This window comes from Abrus precatorius, unplaced genomic scaffold (assembly GCF_003935025.1).
Source record: "Abrus precatorius isolate BTA unplaced genomic scaffold, Abrus_2018 Scaffold1, whole genome shotgun sequence".
Classification (NCBI taxonomy): Eukaryota; Viridiplantae; Streptophyta; class Magnoliopsida; order Fabales; family Fabaceae; genus Abrus; species Abrus precatorius.
In genome coordinates, this window is record NW_020874291.1 from 3,293,637 (window position 1) to 3,313,109 (window position 19,473).

The following is a 19,473-nucleotide window of genomic DNA, read 5'->3' on the forward strand; positions in this document are numbered from 1 at the left end:
CCTCAGCAGTAGTGACGTATCTGGTCACGTACCATGATCACGACTATTTCAGAATACCATCGCGATGGACGATTGAGCAGATTACGGGTACTCAGGTCACCGCCAATCAAGTGATTTGTACCTTAGCTCAGATGACGAGCTGGATTCTGAAGACTTAGTGATGATAGAGGATTGGCATGGGAAAGACTAGTGTCACTTAGTCATTGGTGAGCAGACTGCTCATTAGGACCAGTACTATTTTGAGTATTTATAAATGTAAATGAATGATCCTAATGTATTTTGATAACTCTTATGTATATTTGGAAGTACTTATATCTATTGTACATTATGAAAACAAATATGACCATATTATTTGATGTTCTCTTAACCAGTTTTAAAGGATAATGTCTTATTATTCAAGTTTTTTTGAATTAAATTTCTGTTATTCAAAATTTTCTTCGATTTTATACTGTTATTATGTTAATTAAAAATAAGGATGTTACACCAAAAACACCCTTGGACCACTTAGCAAAATATTTAGATTGTGCTAGCAAGGACAATATTTGTTGTAAATGACTCAAGTGTTGATCCCATGTGTGACTACAGACAAGAATTTCATCAAAGAAAATCACTACAAAACGGCAGAGGAAGGAGCAAAAAAGTCATTCATGGCCACCAAAAATGATGAAGGGGCATTGGTCAGGCCAAATGGCATGAGAAGAAATTCAAACTGTTCATCAATGGTTCAAAACATTGTTTTCAACTCATCCCCTATAGCGATTCGAGTTTGGTGATAACCTTAACTAAGGTCAATTTTAGAAAAGACAGTGGCGCCAAACAATTCATCTAAAAGGTCATCCACTGTAGGAATAGGATAGTGATCTTTAACTATAATAGCATTAAGAGCCCGATAATCTACACAAAAGTGCCATGTGCCATCCTTCCTTTTTATCAACAAAACTAGAGAAGAAATGTGGCTTGTAATAGGTCGAATAATTCCATCCTGCAACATTTCAAAAATCATGTTAGTCGTAGCTTTTTTTGGCAATGGGGATAGTGATAAGGTTGGATGTTGATGGGTGAGGAGTGAGGGAGGATATGCATGTGATGGTCACGGGCACATAAAGGGGGAAGACCTCGGGGAACATCAAAGATTGAGGCAAATTTGGTGAGTATCTGGTGAAACTCAAGATTAGAGTGAGATGGTTGAAGGTCACCATCCATAGGGGTAAGGAGAACAAGAAAGGAAGACTAGAAATGGTGGGTAGGAAGAAAGAGGATGGTATAAGACGAAGTAAAGGAGTGAGTGCAAAGGGAGCGACACAGTTGGTGATGCGTGAGTGAATTAAACTAGGACGAGGATTGTCTAGTCAAGGTAATTTGTTTAGCTGCATGGGTAAAGGTCATTTCAGGTACTGAAAAGTCAAAAAGAATGAGGCCCAAGGACCCTAACCAAGCCATACCTAGTATAACATCGACCCCTTGCATAGGTAGCAAATATAGAGGGACGTCAAATTGATGATGTTGAAGAACTAAGGGTATAATAGTACATAAGACTGTACATTCAATGTACTCACCATTACCCACCATGGCAGATGAAATAAGGGATAGAGAAATTGGTAACTGTAGAAAAGACACAATGAAGGTTGTAAACTATTAGCGAAACTACCAATGTCAATTAGAACAGTTACTAAATGGCCATGAATGGTACCTGCAATGCGAAGGGTTCATGGTGTGGAAACTCTCATTGTAGCAGAGCTGGATAATTGGAATAAAATGGAATCAAAGCCTCCAGCTGGTGATAAAAGGGTGGTTAGAATAAGGAAGGGTCAGGATCCAATATTTCGAGGGAAACTGAAGCAAATGTATGGTCAATGTCATCATAGTTGAAGCACAAGCCCTTAGCACGTCAAGCTTGCATTTTCTGTGGGGCTTAATCAGTGTATGGGAAGAGGTGGTTGGGCAAGAGAGCTGGATCGTAATGGCGACGGTGAAGAAGTGTTGGAAAGGGTGGTGCGATGAGGAGCAAGCAAGGGATGAGTATCAAAGATTTTAGCTTCAATAAGTTTAGCTAATCCCAAGGTTTGAAAAAGAGAGTAAGGTTGAATAATAGCCAATTCTCTTTGAATATCTTGTCGTAATCCTAAAATAAAATAGTTGAGTAAAAATTCAGGGGATAACCCGATGCGATTTGAAATTTGCCTAAAGGAAGTTTGGTAATCAATGGATCCTATTTGGCAAAGCTTAAAGAAGGTAGCTTGGTAGTTCTCGTAAGAAGACGAGCCAAAACGAAGCTCTAAGGCACATACAAAGTGGTTGCTAAACATCCACTTGTACCAACTAAAAGCATCACTAGTCATATAGAACCTGACCAATTGCATTCGCTAAAAAGGTTCAATAGTACAATAATGGAAGTACTGTTCTACCAGGAAAATCCAATCAAGGACATCAACGCCATCAAAGGTGGGCATTAGTAATTTGGGAGACTTGGGTGTGAATGAGGAAGTTATAAGCAAGGGAGGAGTGGTTGCAATGAAGGTGGAGGGTGATGGTTAGAGAGGATAATAAATTTATCCAAAAGACTAGCAATGATAGCATATAAAGCTTCATGTCTGGCATCTATGGTGGTGTGCAGCGAATCATGTGAATTATTGATATGTAGTTGGAGTGATGCTAGTTTCTCATAAATAGAATTTCGAGCTTCTTCTGGCAGTAGGGTTGGTTTAGGAGGCATTGGAATAGATGAAAGTACCAATGATAGGACCTCACAGGTTTAATGTTTCCCTGGTATAAGAGAGGGAGGTTATCCAGAAATAATGAGGGAGGAGAAAAGAAAAGAAAAAGACAAAAGTTATAATTGAATAATTCTCTGCTCTGCATTTCCATTCACACCTCCTTATATAAAAGGTAGGTTGTTACATGAAAAGTGAATCACCGTCCACTAAGATCAATAAGCAGTAGTTACCTTTTTTGATAACAAATAAAAATAAACATTAAACATGATAATCTTTCATCCAAATTGGTTTTGCTATCGTTCTTTTGAGTCGAGCATATGGGTAACTAGTAGTTGCTACAGTGGTAGCCCTCTAGGCCATATCAAAAAATGTATGCAATTGTTATTTTGAGAGATTCGATACATCCTGTAGGGTTGACAATTGACAATAACTACTTAAATGAATATAAAGCATTATTTTTTAATTGATTAAAACATGAAAAATAACTATTTTTTATCCTCTATTACTTGCTGCAAGTTGGAGAGTAGATATTGATTATTTCTAATTTGTTAAACAAATACAAAAAGGGCTAAGGATCAAGAGGCTTAATTAAAATGTTAGATAGTTGATCTCTGTTAATATTGGCAACAAATGTAACTTGAAGTTTTTAAAGTACAACATCATTATCAATGTCATGCTCGTGAAAACTTGAGTTTGTTGCTATATAACAAGCTGATTTACTATCACAGTATAACAAAGTTGGATTAATAATTAAAGTACGAAGATTACAGAGAAGGTAGGTAAGTCATTTTAATTCACACAGAGTAAAGCTAATGCCCTGTATTTAACTTTAGATGATGAACTTGCAATGGTGATTCGCTTCTTCAAACTCCAAGATATCAAAGAATCACTAAGATATACCCAAAAACCTATTATATATTTTCAAGTATTAAGACAAGTGGCCTATTCTGAATCACCAAAAACTTTTAGTTAAATAAAAGAAGAACTAAGTGATAAGTCTATATTTTAGCATGCTTTTATAGTTTATATATTTATTTGTGGCTATTATTTTAATTGAATTTTACACTAATTTATATATTAATTGTGTAGATTAATATGAGAAGACCACAATTAGGTTTTTTTGTGCATTTTGGGTTCAAATTAGTTAGAAAATGGGGCTTTGCTATAGTCAGCAAGCCTAGTCTCCAATAGCCAGCACAAGAGTGTTTTGACCACATGCACGACTATGCTTATGGCCTTGAACAGCTGTGCTCACCTATTAGAAGCCTAAACCTTAAGCAATTTTAAGATTTTTAAACCCTATAAAACAAACCTCAGGGGGAGCGACTAAGGCATCTTGTTTTTATCTCATTCTTTCTATGCCTTTGGCACATCTCTTTTACATTCTCAATCTTGGTGTTAGTTAGTTGCTAACAACTATTGGAGCTTCAGGAGCGTGTCTTGGGATCAAGAGCTCTTCTAATCTCTTCTCTATTGGAGAATCTTCTAATTTGCATTTACTTTTCAAGTTTTATGGATTTGATTAGTATTATTTTGGCTTTCTTTTAAATGATGTCTAGCTAAATCCATAGCTAGGGCTATGGTGAATTCTTTGCGTGATTTTATGGGATCTTTATGATTAATCATGATTTCATATTTCCTTTATTGATTGGTGTTTACCTTATTTTGCAATATTTGTATGTTTAGAATTGACAACTCTTAAACATATTATAGTTAATTATACTATAGGCGATTGTACCACATATAGTTAATGAATCTTAGTTCTTCTCTTTCAATTGTTATTAAATTAACAGCTCATAAGCTCTTTATGCTTTCTCTCCCTTTACCTTACATAATCATTGAGGGGTAATAGCTCAAGGAAAAGATTGTTAACATTGCATGATCATTGGGTGTTAATAGATTTAGTATGAGTGATTAGCAATCATAGGGAAACTGAAATTAGAATTAGTCTAAAAGAGAATATAAAGAATTGTAAAGATAAAACCATATGCCCTAGGTTCTTATAGATTAGTTTGTTGTCAAGATTGCATTATTTTAATTTCTTGTTAATCATTTTTATATTTAAATCCTTGTTTTATTTAATTCACATCCTTTAAGTTCAAATAATTGAATTAAGATCTTCTTGATAATTGGAAACAATCCTTGTAGGACGATATTTCGAGAACTTGTTTTTGAACCCTTTATTACTTTTTGACGGGTAGACTTGCCCATAAACAAGTTTTTGGCACCATTGTCAGGGATATTTTTCCAATATTAAAAAAAACCTCATATTTAATTCATTTTAGCAGTTCTTATTTTGCTTTAATTTAATTTTAATTTGTTTATTTTCATCTTTTTATTTTAGTTATTTTATTTTATTTTAATAAAATTTTCTTTAGTATATGCTCACTTATTCTAAGTCGATTGCAAAATTTGTTTTTCAACTAGAAATTGAAAAGACTGCACGAAGCCTAAGAAAGGAGTGTGAAAAGAAAAATATGGCAGAGAGGAGGACAATTCAAGATTAGATGTCACCTATTGCTGAAAATGGGATTGAGAGCAATGTAGCCCTTGATGTAGATGCCAACAACTTTGAGTTAAAAGCAACGTTGATCAATGTAGTTCAAAACTATAAACTATTTAGAGGGCTGACTAAAGAAGACCCCAACCTCTATTTGACAAAGTTTATTAGACTCATAGATATCATAAAATACAATAGTGTGACCAAAGATGCTATAAAGCTTCACCTTTTTCCATTCTCTATCATGGAAAGGGTGAACGCATGGTTTTCCACACTCCTACCAAATTCAATTACAACTTAGGAGGGTCTAACTTAACAATTCTTGACTAAGTATTTTTGTAACACATTATTCTCAGAAATCCATACAATATATATATTATACTGTACAATTTGATGTAAAATATGAGATTTGTGTATAATGGGCTTTATTATGACTAATTACTAAAATTTTTTGTTAACAATATAGTAATTTGTATAAATATTTCCATCAAGATAAGTATAAATAGTATGGAAAAATTTTAAATTCTGTATAAACATAATCAAAATTCATAAATTAAAAGGTTGTACATCCATTCTATAGACCCAGTACAATAATTTACAAACCACTTATCTAAAATATATGAGTCTCAAAATAATATTTACATCACAAACTAATAGAAGTCCCAGAACAGTCTCAAATCATGAACCAAAACTAAAGATCAGTCCTATTCATCAACTCTGTGCCAACTTACTATCTCAGCTAAGTCTTCTGAATCCAGATCCTCGTCTGATCCCAGGTAGAGATCGACTGAATCAACTCTGACCTCTGTAGCAGTGACCTGCTCAAAGATCCATCTGGACGGTCATCCGAGAGAGTCGTGATCATGGTAGGTGAATAGATACGTGAGGGTTGTCAGACTCCTAACAGTACATCTATACATATATACACATAGAGTCTGGTGTATTCTATTCCTAGGAAAGTCAAAAGGAATGCTATAAAAGTACTCCAATTCTAACATAACAAAAGTTCTAGGCTTATTCTCTACAAGAATAGAAAATTTAAAATAACACAGTCTTTGATATTCATTAAATACATAATTTAATCTAAAATGTACAGATCTATCTACTAATCTAATTCTTCTTTGAGACTCCGTCATCTTGATTCCCTGAAATCATTAGTAAGGATGAACATTCATTCTATCCTTTACAAATATTTAGTATATAATCAGGATATTACATACATATAACATATTCAATTTCATAAATTCATATTTGCAAACATATTCACACCACACATAACATTTAATAATTTATAATTCAATTTATAATTCATTTTCCTTTCTCTCATTCTAACACACACTTCCAATGCATTGTGATCACAGATATCGATGCCTCCAGCACTTTTCGAGGTCTTACTCAACTAGGTAAATAGTCGTCGGTTAGCCCATGCACACAGATACATGTATAATAATCGGGTCCCCTAGCAAAGGCATAGTCAGGAAACGAGTGTGAGGCCATGTGACGCATTCGCTCTTAGAAAGAATGTGTACACATACGCGAATGTTGCTCACCACCCTATGTTTTCCCAAGATTCGCATCGTCTCTGAACTCTATATCCCAGTGTATCTCTGTAACTATTCACACTAGATTCAATCCATATTCGACTCTTAGAGTCATTCTCAAAATTATCCTTTCTTCCCACTCATAAGATCGTGCTTAGTAAAGCACTTCCAGACTAACTCATTCCAATCTATTTCATATCAATATCATTCCAAAATACCATTCTACTCAGATGTATATTTTTCATAAAATCTCATGATAATCGTTCAACAAATTTAATCATTTTCCACATTAAGTACTCATCATGTAATACATAAACACTTATATCAACCACTCAACCCAAGCAACCGAATAGTTTAAATAATCAAACAAGCATCTTTTCAACCATACTCAACCCAACATATATCATACTCATCTATTCTCATACCATATTCACATAACAATGCTCTATGAGCTCAACATAAATACAATAATAGAAAGATAAAATAGACCTCTCCTTACCTCGAAGATTAGCTCACAAAGATATCTGGAAAAAGCTCAAGGTTCTCGGATGAAAGTTCTCCTGCGTATCAAGAGATATCTATAAGAAACAAAAACAAGAAAACGATCAAAGAAACTCAAGTTTATCTGAAAAACTTACTTAGAGTTAATTAGCTTCAATGTCTAAGTTCGACTTTGAAGAGAAAATGAAGTTTTTGAAGCTTTTATCTGAGTAAAAGGAAGAGAGAGTTCAGAGAAAACTTGAGAGAGGTACGTGAGTTTGTAATAGAATGATGGGCTCACACACTATTTTTTGATATGCTCGCTTGAACGAGCTTCATCTCGCCTGAGTGAGATGGTGTCAAGAGAGTATGCCATTTCTCCTGTGGGTCCTCGCCTGAGTGACCCATCTCGCCTGGGCAAGATTCTCAGCTAGCCTGAGCAAGATCACTTTCGCCTGAGCGAGTTGACAGTTGGGCGACATTTATCTTATCTCGCTTGAGCGAGATCTACTACACTAAAGTTCCTCTAAAATCCTTCAAACTCACATCTAAATGCACTCTAATGCAACTCAATATTACATAAACATAATTTACAAAAAATGAGAAGAGGGTGTTACACTACCCTCACTCTTTTAGGAATTTCGCCCTTGAAATTCACTGATTCAGGAGTAGATGAGGATATGCTTCCTTCATTTTGTCCTCAAGCTCCTAAGTGACATCTCCTTCATCATTTGTATTCCAGATGACTTTTACCAAAGAAATGTCTTTACCCCTAAGCTACTTAACTTAATGATCCGCAATCCTCACAGAGATAACTTTATATGACAAATTCTCTTGAAATTGGATAAGATCAAGTTCAATCACATGAGAAGGATCCGAAATATATTTTCTTAATTGAGACACATGGAATACAGGATGTAGATTGGACAAATTGGAAGTAAAGCAATATGATAAGCTACAGGACCAAGTCTACTCAGAATTTCAAATGGTCCGATGAATTTAGGAGATAGCTTTCGGGACTTCATTGCCCTACCTACTCCAGTGATGGATGAAACTCTCAAAAACACATGATCACCGACTTGAAATTCTAATGGTTTTCTTCGTTGATCATGATAACTCTTCTGTCTATCTTGGGCGACTTTTATCTTTTCTTTGATCATCTTCACTTGACCGTTCTGCTTCTGTACTACATCAGGTGCATATAGAATTGTCTCTCCCGCTTCATACCAGCATATGGGAGTTCGACACATTCTTCCATACAATGCTTCATACGGTGCCATGCCATTGGTTGCTTGATAACTATTATTATATATGAATTCTACCAAAGGTAGACATTCATCCCACGCTTTTTGTTGCTTGATGTAACATAATTTATGTTTACATTTAATGTTTTATTTTGATTAATAAACACTTTTCATATGCTTTATTTTTATAGTTTTTACCATTTTGTACTTATTTGAATAAATTGGGCCTATTACAAATAAATACTTTAATTTTGAATTTTTGGTTATTCTGACCTCTCAACTCAGACCTCTGAGCTGTAGTAGCACTGCCACTTCTCTTAGCGGCCCAGCACACATTAGCAGTGTGGCTGACTTCCCACAGTTGATACAAGTTATCCGTGACTGTGGGCAGTCCTTCACTATGTGTGGCCCTCCACACCTGAAGCATTTGATTGGTCCTCTAAAAGAGCTTGATCTTGAGCTATTTCCACTACTCTTCTTTTATGGTGAAGTCTTTCTGGACTGTGAATTACTCAAGCCCGAAGATGGCCCCTTAGAGAACCTAAGGGGTCTTCTATCTTGCCTCACTGGATCGGTCCCCCTAGTGTCCACTGTTTTGCCCTTGGAATTGGTTTCAAAGATTCTGCTCTTGCTCACCAGAGTGGGCAAGTCTGTCAGCTAGAATGCGCAGAATGCAGCTCAAATATCTAGCCTCAGTCTGTGCTCAAACTGAGCACACAAGTCCTCATCTTCATCCTCATGTTGGTAGTGAGGCCAGTAGTTCATCAACTCTTGAAGCTTCGCAACATATTCTCCCACTGTCATGTTTCCTTGCTTCAGTTCAAGGAATTCCCTGGCCTTCTACTTCTTTGGATCCCAAGGAAAGTAATTCCCTAAGAAAATTGCCTTGAAAGCTTCCCATTAAATATAGCCACCTTCTTGGGGCAAGGTCTGACTAGCAAACCTCCACCAGTCTTTTACTTCACCACATAGCAAGTAGGTGGCATAAGCAACCTTGTGCTTCTCACGACACCTCATTGCATTGAAGACCTTCTCTATATCTGCCAACCACCTCTGAGCTCCCTCAGGGTTGAAACTGCCCTCAAACTTTGGAGGATCGTGCCAAGTGAAGGCAGACAACCCTCGGTACTCAGCTGGCTCTCTGCCTTAGTTGTGCACCAAGGTTTCTAGAATTTGAGCCATGCGCTCCATGAGGTCATTAGTGCCTCTAACTCCTCTACCCCTACCGGTCATTCTAATATAAGCTAACAAGAATTCAACAAACCACACTGAACTCGTTAGATCAATAACAACATTTATAAATCAGGTAATTAAAAAATATCAACACACAGCTTGGACGCTTCAGCTCGATATCCCAGTATGGTTTGGATGAACTGCTCTGATACCAAATTGTAGCACCGTAATTTAATTTCAAAATAATAAATTTCACAAAAATGAGAACAATAAAATTTTCATTTAAACATAATTTTCCATCACAGAGTTTCATCAAGCATTTCAAAATGATAAGGGATTATAAGTTTATATCAGTGACTGCTACAAGACTAATTCAATTATATCGTAATTTCAAAATAAAATTTAAGCTCTATAGCAGTTTTATTCATCCCTTAACTGAGCTCGGTGCTGATCATCTTGGTCACTTGAAAATAAATGTAAAGGTGAGTACTCTACACTATCCAACACACAAAAATATAGAGACTCACCTTGTACACTCTACATGTATTCTAACAATTTCTACACAAACATAATCAATCACATGCAACACGTTCAAGTATTCCATCTGAATACACAACCAGTACGCTCACTGCACCAACAACATTTCACACACACGTGCTCTCACTACATGTAGCCACGCTTACTGTGGCCCTGTGATCACAATTTCACACCATGGATGGTCGCCGGTTACCCCCGCTTCATGGATATCACGTGTGCGGTCACAAGTCGCTAGGCAAAGGTGTTGGTTAGAGGTCTAGTCAGGAGGAGAGTGTGTGGCTTGTGGTGTACCCACGCTCACTGTTGGTGTCACCATCACTCTCTCCTCCCCAAGATATTTCTACTGTCCCTATCTTCCACACCTCTAGTGTATCTCTAAACCATTCATAACATATTTACAACCACATTTAACATGCCCTTTCACATACAATATTCATATTCATACATGGCACACATGCCTACATTCATTCACATTACACGACACAGATGCCCCTATTTATTTGCGTTACATTTAACACATAGCAATTCTATACACACCATTTTCAACATAATCCACATTCAAAAATTTATTTCATCATACATACTATTCGACATTCATTACTCTATACTCTTTTCAATCTTTCTACCATAATCTCACTACAATCAATCAATTCCATTAAAACATACATCTTCTTACATTTCAATCACCCACATCACAACACACAACAAATTAATGGAGTTCAAGCACAAAATAAAATAGGGTAGAGTCTCCCCCTTACCTCAAATGAAGACCCACACACCAAATCAACAAGGAAGTGCTCCCTCACATGAATTTCATCCTAAATACATGGAAGAATCTTATGAGAACCAAAGGAAACCGGGAAAATAGAGAATATGGATGAGAAACTAAAACCCTAACTATTAATAATTACCTCCAAGCATTCTCAACACGATTTCAATCTTCAATCTAACTCTTGGACAGCTTTGGAGGCAATTTAATTAGTAAAATAAGGTTTTGGGTCAAGAGAATTGAAGAGATTTTGAATAGAGAAATGGGAAATGAATTTCCCAAACCTAACCCCTTCAAATACCTCTCTCGTCGCGACACTCTTGCTGCAGCGATGCCCTTTGTCGCTACAACGAAAATCTCAGAGGAAATTATACCCTGATTACTGCAGAATCTCACTATAGCGAGATTGCACCCAAAAATACACTCTTCACTACCGCTCTCTCGCTGTAGCGAGGGACCTCTCGCTACAGCGAAAAGGCGACAGTTTCACGCCATCCTCCCAGGGCCCTCTTACTATAGCGAGAATAACTTGCACCATACACTAAGCCTATTTCAACAGTCCAATTCCAATCACAAACCAACATATACATATGTCCACACACGTATTAGCATCCTAACAAGGTCACATACACACATTCACATCATCATCATGTAAATCAACACACCATATATGACAATCCACATATATATTAATAATTAAACAATATTACCAAAATTTGGAGCATTACACGTATATTTTAATTTTATTATAGATTGTGATGATGTTCCTTTTGATTTTCCTGTAAATAGTCATATTAAACACTTTTTTAGTCTTTATATCTATCGAGAAACAGTTAGGCCTCCAAGAGTTGTAAATAATGTCTTTACTTTTCACAACCACGACCTTCTTGAGAGACTCACTCAGTATACATTTTTAGTGATTTTCAAGTATAGAGATTGTGACTGATTTGAGAGATCTATATCTTGGGGAGGATGACTACTTAACTCCTGAGAATCTCGCGGAGATAGAGGGTTGATATAATAACGATGACTAGAATTAAGCCCTCGATGTATGGTTATGGATATAGACTGCTTTTAGGACTTAGTTATTTTGATATTGTAAATGTATGTTCTAAATCCTAAGGTATATGTTGATAGTTTGTAAATAATATTATATATATATATATATATATATATATGTATATATGTAAATGAAATTTTGTACATGTATGTTTCAGTAATGTGTAATTATTAAGTCACAGTTTATTTTTTTACATTTTACTCCCTTAGTTAATTTTGTAAATGGATTTACCTGTGGCCTTGTGGGAAAGTTTTAATTTATTCACAATTTTATATTATCTGTTTTAATTGAAATTTTCAATTTTACATAAATTAAAATGTATTTTGAGAAGTCAAAATTTTGGGTGTCATACATTAGAAAACAGTTTTCTATAAAACATTATTAGAAGTATATATTAGAGAACAGTTAGCATTAAATCTCTCTTTAATATATATATATATATATATATTTAGAGCAATCAGAGAACTGCTCTCTAAATATATTATTATAAAACAATTTTCACTGACTGTTATCTAAATTAGCGTTCTAAAATCTTATTTTTAGTATAGTGTTATTTTTATATTTAAATTATAATTATTTTTAAACTAAATTAACTAATAAAAAATATAAATATATTTGTACTCTACCACAGGTATTATATTTACTAGTATATTTATAAATTGTACTTAAATTTGACAACCTGTGAACTTTAATGAGAATTAACTTTTACTTCAGTAAAGTGCCACAATTTTAACAGTAAACTTTTACAAATGTTAATATTGTAATTTTAATAATAAAATAGTGCTAAAAATACTTTAAAAATTGCACCTAAATTTGTCCGTAATTAAAAGCTTTAACTTCATTTCTTTATACTCATCAAATTTCACTACTTTTTATATATCACTTTGCTTGTCAAAGATTGTACTGCCCATGCGACCCCGTGGTGATACAGGTCTCTTTAGACGCCACTCTAACATTACACAAAAGAAAAAACCAATCTTCTGAAAAGTTATTATGAAAAGCTCATAACAGAACATATTATTACTATAAAATTAAGTAAAATACAACAGTACACAAAACCAAAAATACCATCGATTGCCATACCAAAGAACCAAACATAGCTTTTTGGTATAAGCCTTTGGGAACAACAATAATACCGTTATCATTCACCTGCATAGCATCGACCAAAACCTTAGTTGGGTTGGGCGATGTCTCTATTTTTGTTAGCACAGTGAGGGCACGCGTTTGGCGTCCAGAGGCCAGTCCTTGAGACTTGATCGAACATTTCAAACAAGGAAGTAGCAGGGTGCGGAACAGGTTCCTCCACGCGCAAACCGTGTTCCCCTGTAATCGTTGCCATCACAGAAAACCCAGTGTTTGTGTTGTGTAAACTTGCAAAATAGTGGGACACAGTCACAATATAGGGATTTTGGTCCCAACCCCATTTCTTCCACTGAATCACCACAAGACCCCTTTGCTTGTCATATCCTCTAACCTTGTAAGGGTTAATCGATGTTTCAATAATTCCACCCTCTCTGGTGTTAGTTATTTTGGTGTTCTTGGTCGCGTCTTCATTATATAATTCAAGAGGCAGAGGCTTAAGCCCAACCCTATTCGGAATGGGTATTTTCATCCAAAACAAATCGTTACTCTGCACAAGCCAATGCTTTGCATTACTCACCTTTAGGAGCTTTTGCCCGCATTCTCTTTCCACCGTCATTTCAAATCTGTAAGGCCACGCGCGCCAAGCAAGAGGATTTGCTTTTTCAGTGTCCGTTATTGAGATCACGTACTTTTCCGGCGAGAAACAGCTGTTACTTGCTGTGATGTTTTTGATTGAAACCGTGGCGGTTCTGTCACCAACGTTGTATGACACACTCTTTTCCTCGTACGATTCTCCACTTGCCTCCTCACGGCGCCGTACGTTCGTGGAACAAAAATTTCCCGATTGAAATTGAGAATTGCTAGAATGAGTGTTTCCCATGTGGTAACACCTAATGCTTTCTCTTATTCTGCGTATGAAGCTGGCTGCGGTGTATGTTTGTTAATTTATGATAAGATGTTATCAATTCTGTGCTTCTGATCTCCAAATTTATATGCTTTTTCAGCACCCAAGAGGATTCATAAACTATAACCATTTTTTAACGCGTGTTTGAATTTAAATATAGTTGTATTACATTATTTTTAATAAAAATATTAAATATAAATACATACTTATTTTTAATAATTTTTCATTCAATACGAGATTAATTAATTACACTGTTTATTTAAAAAAATTTATTATGTAAATAAATTTTACGAAAGACCAAAATTAATAACTACTTCATCACATTAAATTATTTTAATAAATATTATATTTTAAAAATATACAAAAATATAGAATTTTAAATAATATATCTCTAAATGTTTAAATTGTTTAAAATTGAATATATATAATATTAAAATAATATAAAATAGTTTAACTAGATTGATCAATCGTTTATTTTATGAAATGTTATTAAAAAAATATAAATATCTAAATTACACATATTTTATACACGTTAAAATTATAATTTTTAAAAGTGCTGCATCCACCGTCATTTTAGTTACATCAATTAAAATTGAAAGGACTTATTTATTCTATTATGACTAAAATAGATATTCTATGTCTATTATTATTGTCTAATTTTCTTCAATTAAAATTTAAAGTAAAGTTATTTATTGAGTTTTTATAATAGAAAGTTATTGAATAACATTTATTCAAATCATGTGAAATTTTATACAAGATCGTTTTACATCAGTATAAGTTTAAAAAAATTTAGACTTGATCTATATTTTTTATTTAATTTATATCTAATATGTTATAATTTATTACTTCACTGACCGTTAGATATAAATTAAATGAAGTTTTTAAACTTATACTAATATGAGAAGATCACGTATATGTATATATATTAAAATAATAAAAATGACTTAACCAAAGTAATCAATTTTTTATTTTATGAAAAACTATTAAAAAATATGTGTCTAATTTTCATGAATATAATAATAATAATAATAATAATAATAATAATAATAATAATAATAATAATGATCGTTTTTAAAAATGCTGCATCCAACGTATTTTAATTATGTCAATTAGAATTGAAAGGACCTATTTATTCCGTTGTTTCTCCCACACATTTGGCATATATGCTTGCTGGCCTTTTATTTATTCTCCAAATTAGTTCTTTTTTTATCTCATGGTTGTTATTCTTCTTTGTGTCAGTTTTCAGTTCTAAGTGTTGAAATTCTACAACAATAGTTGTTGCCGATGTGCTGTGATCCATGAATGATGAAAATAACACGAAGTAAGAATCTTCTTATTATAAGAAATATTTATAAAATTATTGTTATAAAGAATAAAAAAAGGTAATAATGAAAACAATCCTCTCATGTAAGTGTAAAAAATTAACTGACATGTTTCTGTTACCCCGTTATTGGTCAAAGCATTTACAAAGATTTTTTAAAGAATGCGAGTAACATATTATTTTACTATTTTTTAACAAATTTTTTGTTAATTAAAATTTATTAGAATTATAAAAAGTACGTCAATTTTATTATTTTTAATTTTTAAATTAATATTTTTTTACATTATTATATTTTTAAATAAATTTTAGTCTATAATAATAATAAAAAAACATGTTAGAGAGTGTTATTTGCTGTTTTCAAATTATTTTACTCCTTAAAGTATAAAGTAATACAGTCATATAAATTTTTAGAGCAATAAAACTATTAAAAACTATTTAAAAGTGATTATGAATAATTTACAAAAATAATTTAAAATTTAAATATGTTTATTAATTTATTTCAATAATTTTTTATATATCTTATTAAAATTTATGAAGAACTTTTCATGATCAATTAGTATCACAGTATTTACCTAACTAATTTTAATTATAAAATTAGTTGAGTGATTGATATTTCTATTTCTATAAATCTTAAATGTCCATTTAACAAATTTAAGAAAGGAGTTTATTTATAGATCTCAAATAAAATGAGTTAATTTATGTTAACCTTTTTTTTTTTTTTTGTATAAACAGTAGTTCATTACCTTTTTTAAAAGGAGAATTTTTTTTTCCTATCTTGGATTTATTTAAAAATAAAGACTTAAATACAATTAATAATGCTCCTCCTTCATTGGCAACGCAAACCCATTAATAATGCTGCCAAGAATCTCTAGAATCTCCCCAATACCACTATGTCTCTCCATCTCATATATTAACTAATAAAAGATATTGTTAATGGCTTTCCTAACAAAGGGTTGGGACTAATGAACCATCAATATTCCATACAAACAATGCAATGTGGTTATCAACTACTCATGCTCTCAGGGTTGTAACATTTAAAAATTTTATTATTTCTAATTAGATATAACTCATATTAGCCTAATTAAATTAGAATTAGACATTATATGCAAAATTAAAAAAAAATACACAACAAAATTGATAAAAAAAATGATACTAATTTTAGGAAAAATTGGACAATGCAAGTAAGGTATTACTCAATTTTTAGTAGATATTGATTATCTAAACCATTTGAAGTGATTCTAAAACTACTTAAATTAAGGATTACAAGAATTAAAATCAATTAAGAAGAAGCGAGAATTAAACTTCTTAGTTAACTCCAAGTATGCCTCTATATCAACCCTATGCCACTTAATCTCAGTATCAACCTTCTACCAATGCTACTTTTGGAGGATCAATGCCTCATGGCACCTCTCATCATTCTCATAATTTTCTGACAATGCAAACTCACTAGCCAAGCCAAGAGTGGTTTCCTAATTGCAGTGCAACATATCATGTTACCCCACATTCAAATAATCTTCAACAAAGTGTACCATTCCAAGGTTTTGATCAAGTGGTTTCTGGGGATGATCAAAGTTTGCTTACTTCCTCAATTAGTTACACAATTTCAATCTCCATTTTAACCACACACAACACTTTTCTTTCACAATCTTCTACCTGTATTGTCTGTTGCTAAAAATCTTGTGAGCGTGAACTATTTTTCTCATCTGATGGTAGATTTTACATTTCTAAAGATGTTCTTTTTAATGAGTCAAGATTTTCCTATCCTTCCATGTTTCCAGCTCATGAGCCATCAACATCTTCCTTTGCGCCTATTCCATCATCTCCTTTAGTTGTCATTGATTATGATTATGATGTTGTAGTGCCTTTTTCCAATTTTGCTGATAATATTGTCTCTTCTGATAATTTTGCAAATAATGTTATGCCTCATACTCCTACTATTCCTTATATATCTAGTGTTGCTCTAGCTCCTGGTACTAATCTTCTAACTGACTTAGCCTCTTCTTCAATCTCTAAGTCAACATCCATTTATCCAATGTAGACTTGTTTTAAATCAAGAATCTACAATCCTTGCCTTCATCCTACTCTTCTCTTAAGACATATAGAACCAACCTCTCTTAGAGAAGCCTTATCTAATCCCCGTTGGCTTTCTTCCATGCAAGATTAATACTCATATCTTTTTGTTGGTGGAACAATGATGGCAATAGATGCAGAGCAAGCCACAAGAATATTTAATGCTCTTTTGTCCACTGATAGGCAAGCTTAGCATAATAGAAGGGCAATGCAGAGAAGAGGAGTTTTATTTTTAAGCACATCAAATGCTATTCTTGCTCAAAATAAAATCTTGACTTAATAGATCGAAGCCCTCACTAAGCAAATGACCAAGTTGCCACAACAACTTCATTCAGTCCACTCCATAACTACCTAAGTGCTCAAATGTGATTTCTATGGAAGAGATCATGTAAATGGCAACTGTACTTATCCAACTTAAATTTCAGAAAATGAAGAAGTGAATTACATGAGTAACCCACCTTGGGGAGGTAACTTTTCTCACTCTAACACTAATTCTTGTTCTAAAAATTTTTCACAGGGCTGGAGGCAGAACCAAAACCAAGGATATGGATGGAGACAAGAAGCTGGACCATCCAACAGATCACCACCTTTTCATCAACAATCTTCATACAACCAACAACAACAACAGCCACACTTCCCTCTGCTTCATAAGAGACAGTCCAAACTGGATGACAACTTAGAGAAATTCATGCAAATGTCGATGACCAACCAGAAGAACATTGAGGTATCCATCAAAAATTTGAAGACATAAGTGGGGCAGTTGGAAAAATAGCTTTCGGAGCAGAAAACCTCAGGACACTTCTCCAGCAACACACAAACCAACCCAAAGGAGCATTGTAAATCAATCACCACAAGAAGTGGTTAGGAGATTGGAAGATGGATTGATGATCATTTGGTAAATGAAGAGGAGGTGAAGGGGAAATAAGAGAAGGAGAGAAAAGAGAGTGAAAAAGAAAAGAGTGGAAAAGAAGAATTTGAAAAGAATAATGAGAGAAGTGTACATAGTGAGAAAAAGAGAGAGAAAGAATGAGAGTGATAAAAGAAAGGATAAGGGTGAGCTCCCACAATTGAAAGACCTACCATACCCTAAGATTCCTTTCAAGAAAGACAAGGAGAGACAATTTGCTAGATTCATAGATATTTTTAAAAGATTACAAATTAATATTTCCTTCATGGAGGCTATGGAGCAGATGCCAACCTATGCAAGATTCATAAAAGAGTTGCTCACAAAGAAAAGAAGATTCTCAGAGGAGACAGTGGAGTTAGAGGCAGGTTGCAGTGCAATAATTCAGAAATTTTTACCTCAGATAACAAATGATCAAGGAAGCTTCACCATTCCAGTATCTATAGGTGCATTACCTATGGGAAAGGCCTTGTTGGACCTGGGAGCAAGTATCAACCTGATGTCGTTATCTATGTTGAAAAGAATTGGGGAGCTTGAGATTAAACCTACAAGAATGACTTTGCAAGTAGTAGATAGATCTATGAAATATCTTTATGGCGTAGCAAAGGATGACTTGGTAAAGGTAGATAAATTTGTATTCCCAATTGATTTTTTCATCATGGATATGGAAGAAGATATGGAAGTCCCTTTAATTTTAGGAAGACCTTTCATGAAAACTGCTAAGGTGATAATTAATGTAGATGATAGGAAGCTCAAGGTGAGATTTCATGATGAAGAAGTCAATTTTAATGTCTTTGAAGCTATGCACCATCCTAAAGATAAACAACAATGCTTTAGAATGGATGTAATTGATGAATTATGCATGGTGGAAAGGACATAATTGCACAAGTCCAGTTCATTGGAAAAGGCTTTAATTGAAGCTTATCAGGATTTAAATGAAGAAAGGGAAAAGGAGATTGAAGATTATTTAAAGAATCTAGAATCCTCTAAAGAGCTATCTTCACATGAAGCTCACCATAAAAATTTTCCTCAGAAAGAGAAGATAGAGGAGCAGAAATTAGAGTGGAAAATGTTACCATCATATCTTAAATATGTGTTTCTTGAAGATGAAGGGAAGAAGTCAGTAGTGATTAGCTGTGCATTACCAAAAAAGTTGATTTCAGTATTAAAGGC

The 19,473-nt window shown here is 33.8% G+C and overlaps 1 protein-coding gene across 1 annotated transcript; it reads left to right on the forward strand.

Annotated features, from left to right (window-relative positions):
• The first annotated feature begins 18,568 nt into the window (after window positions 1-18,568).
• LOC113854728 lies at window positions 18,569-19,180 on the forward strand. Its single transcript, XM_027485918.1, has one exon. It carries the CDS (start codon window positions 18,569-18,571, stop codon window positions 19,178-19,180), a length of 612 nt encoding a protein of 203 aa, XP_027341719.1.
• Window positions 19,181-19,473: the final 293 nt, after the last annotated feature.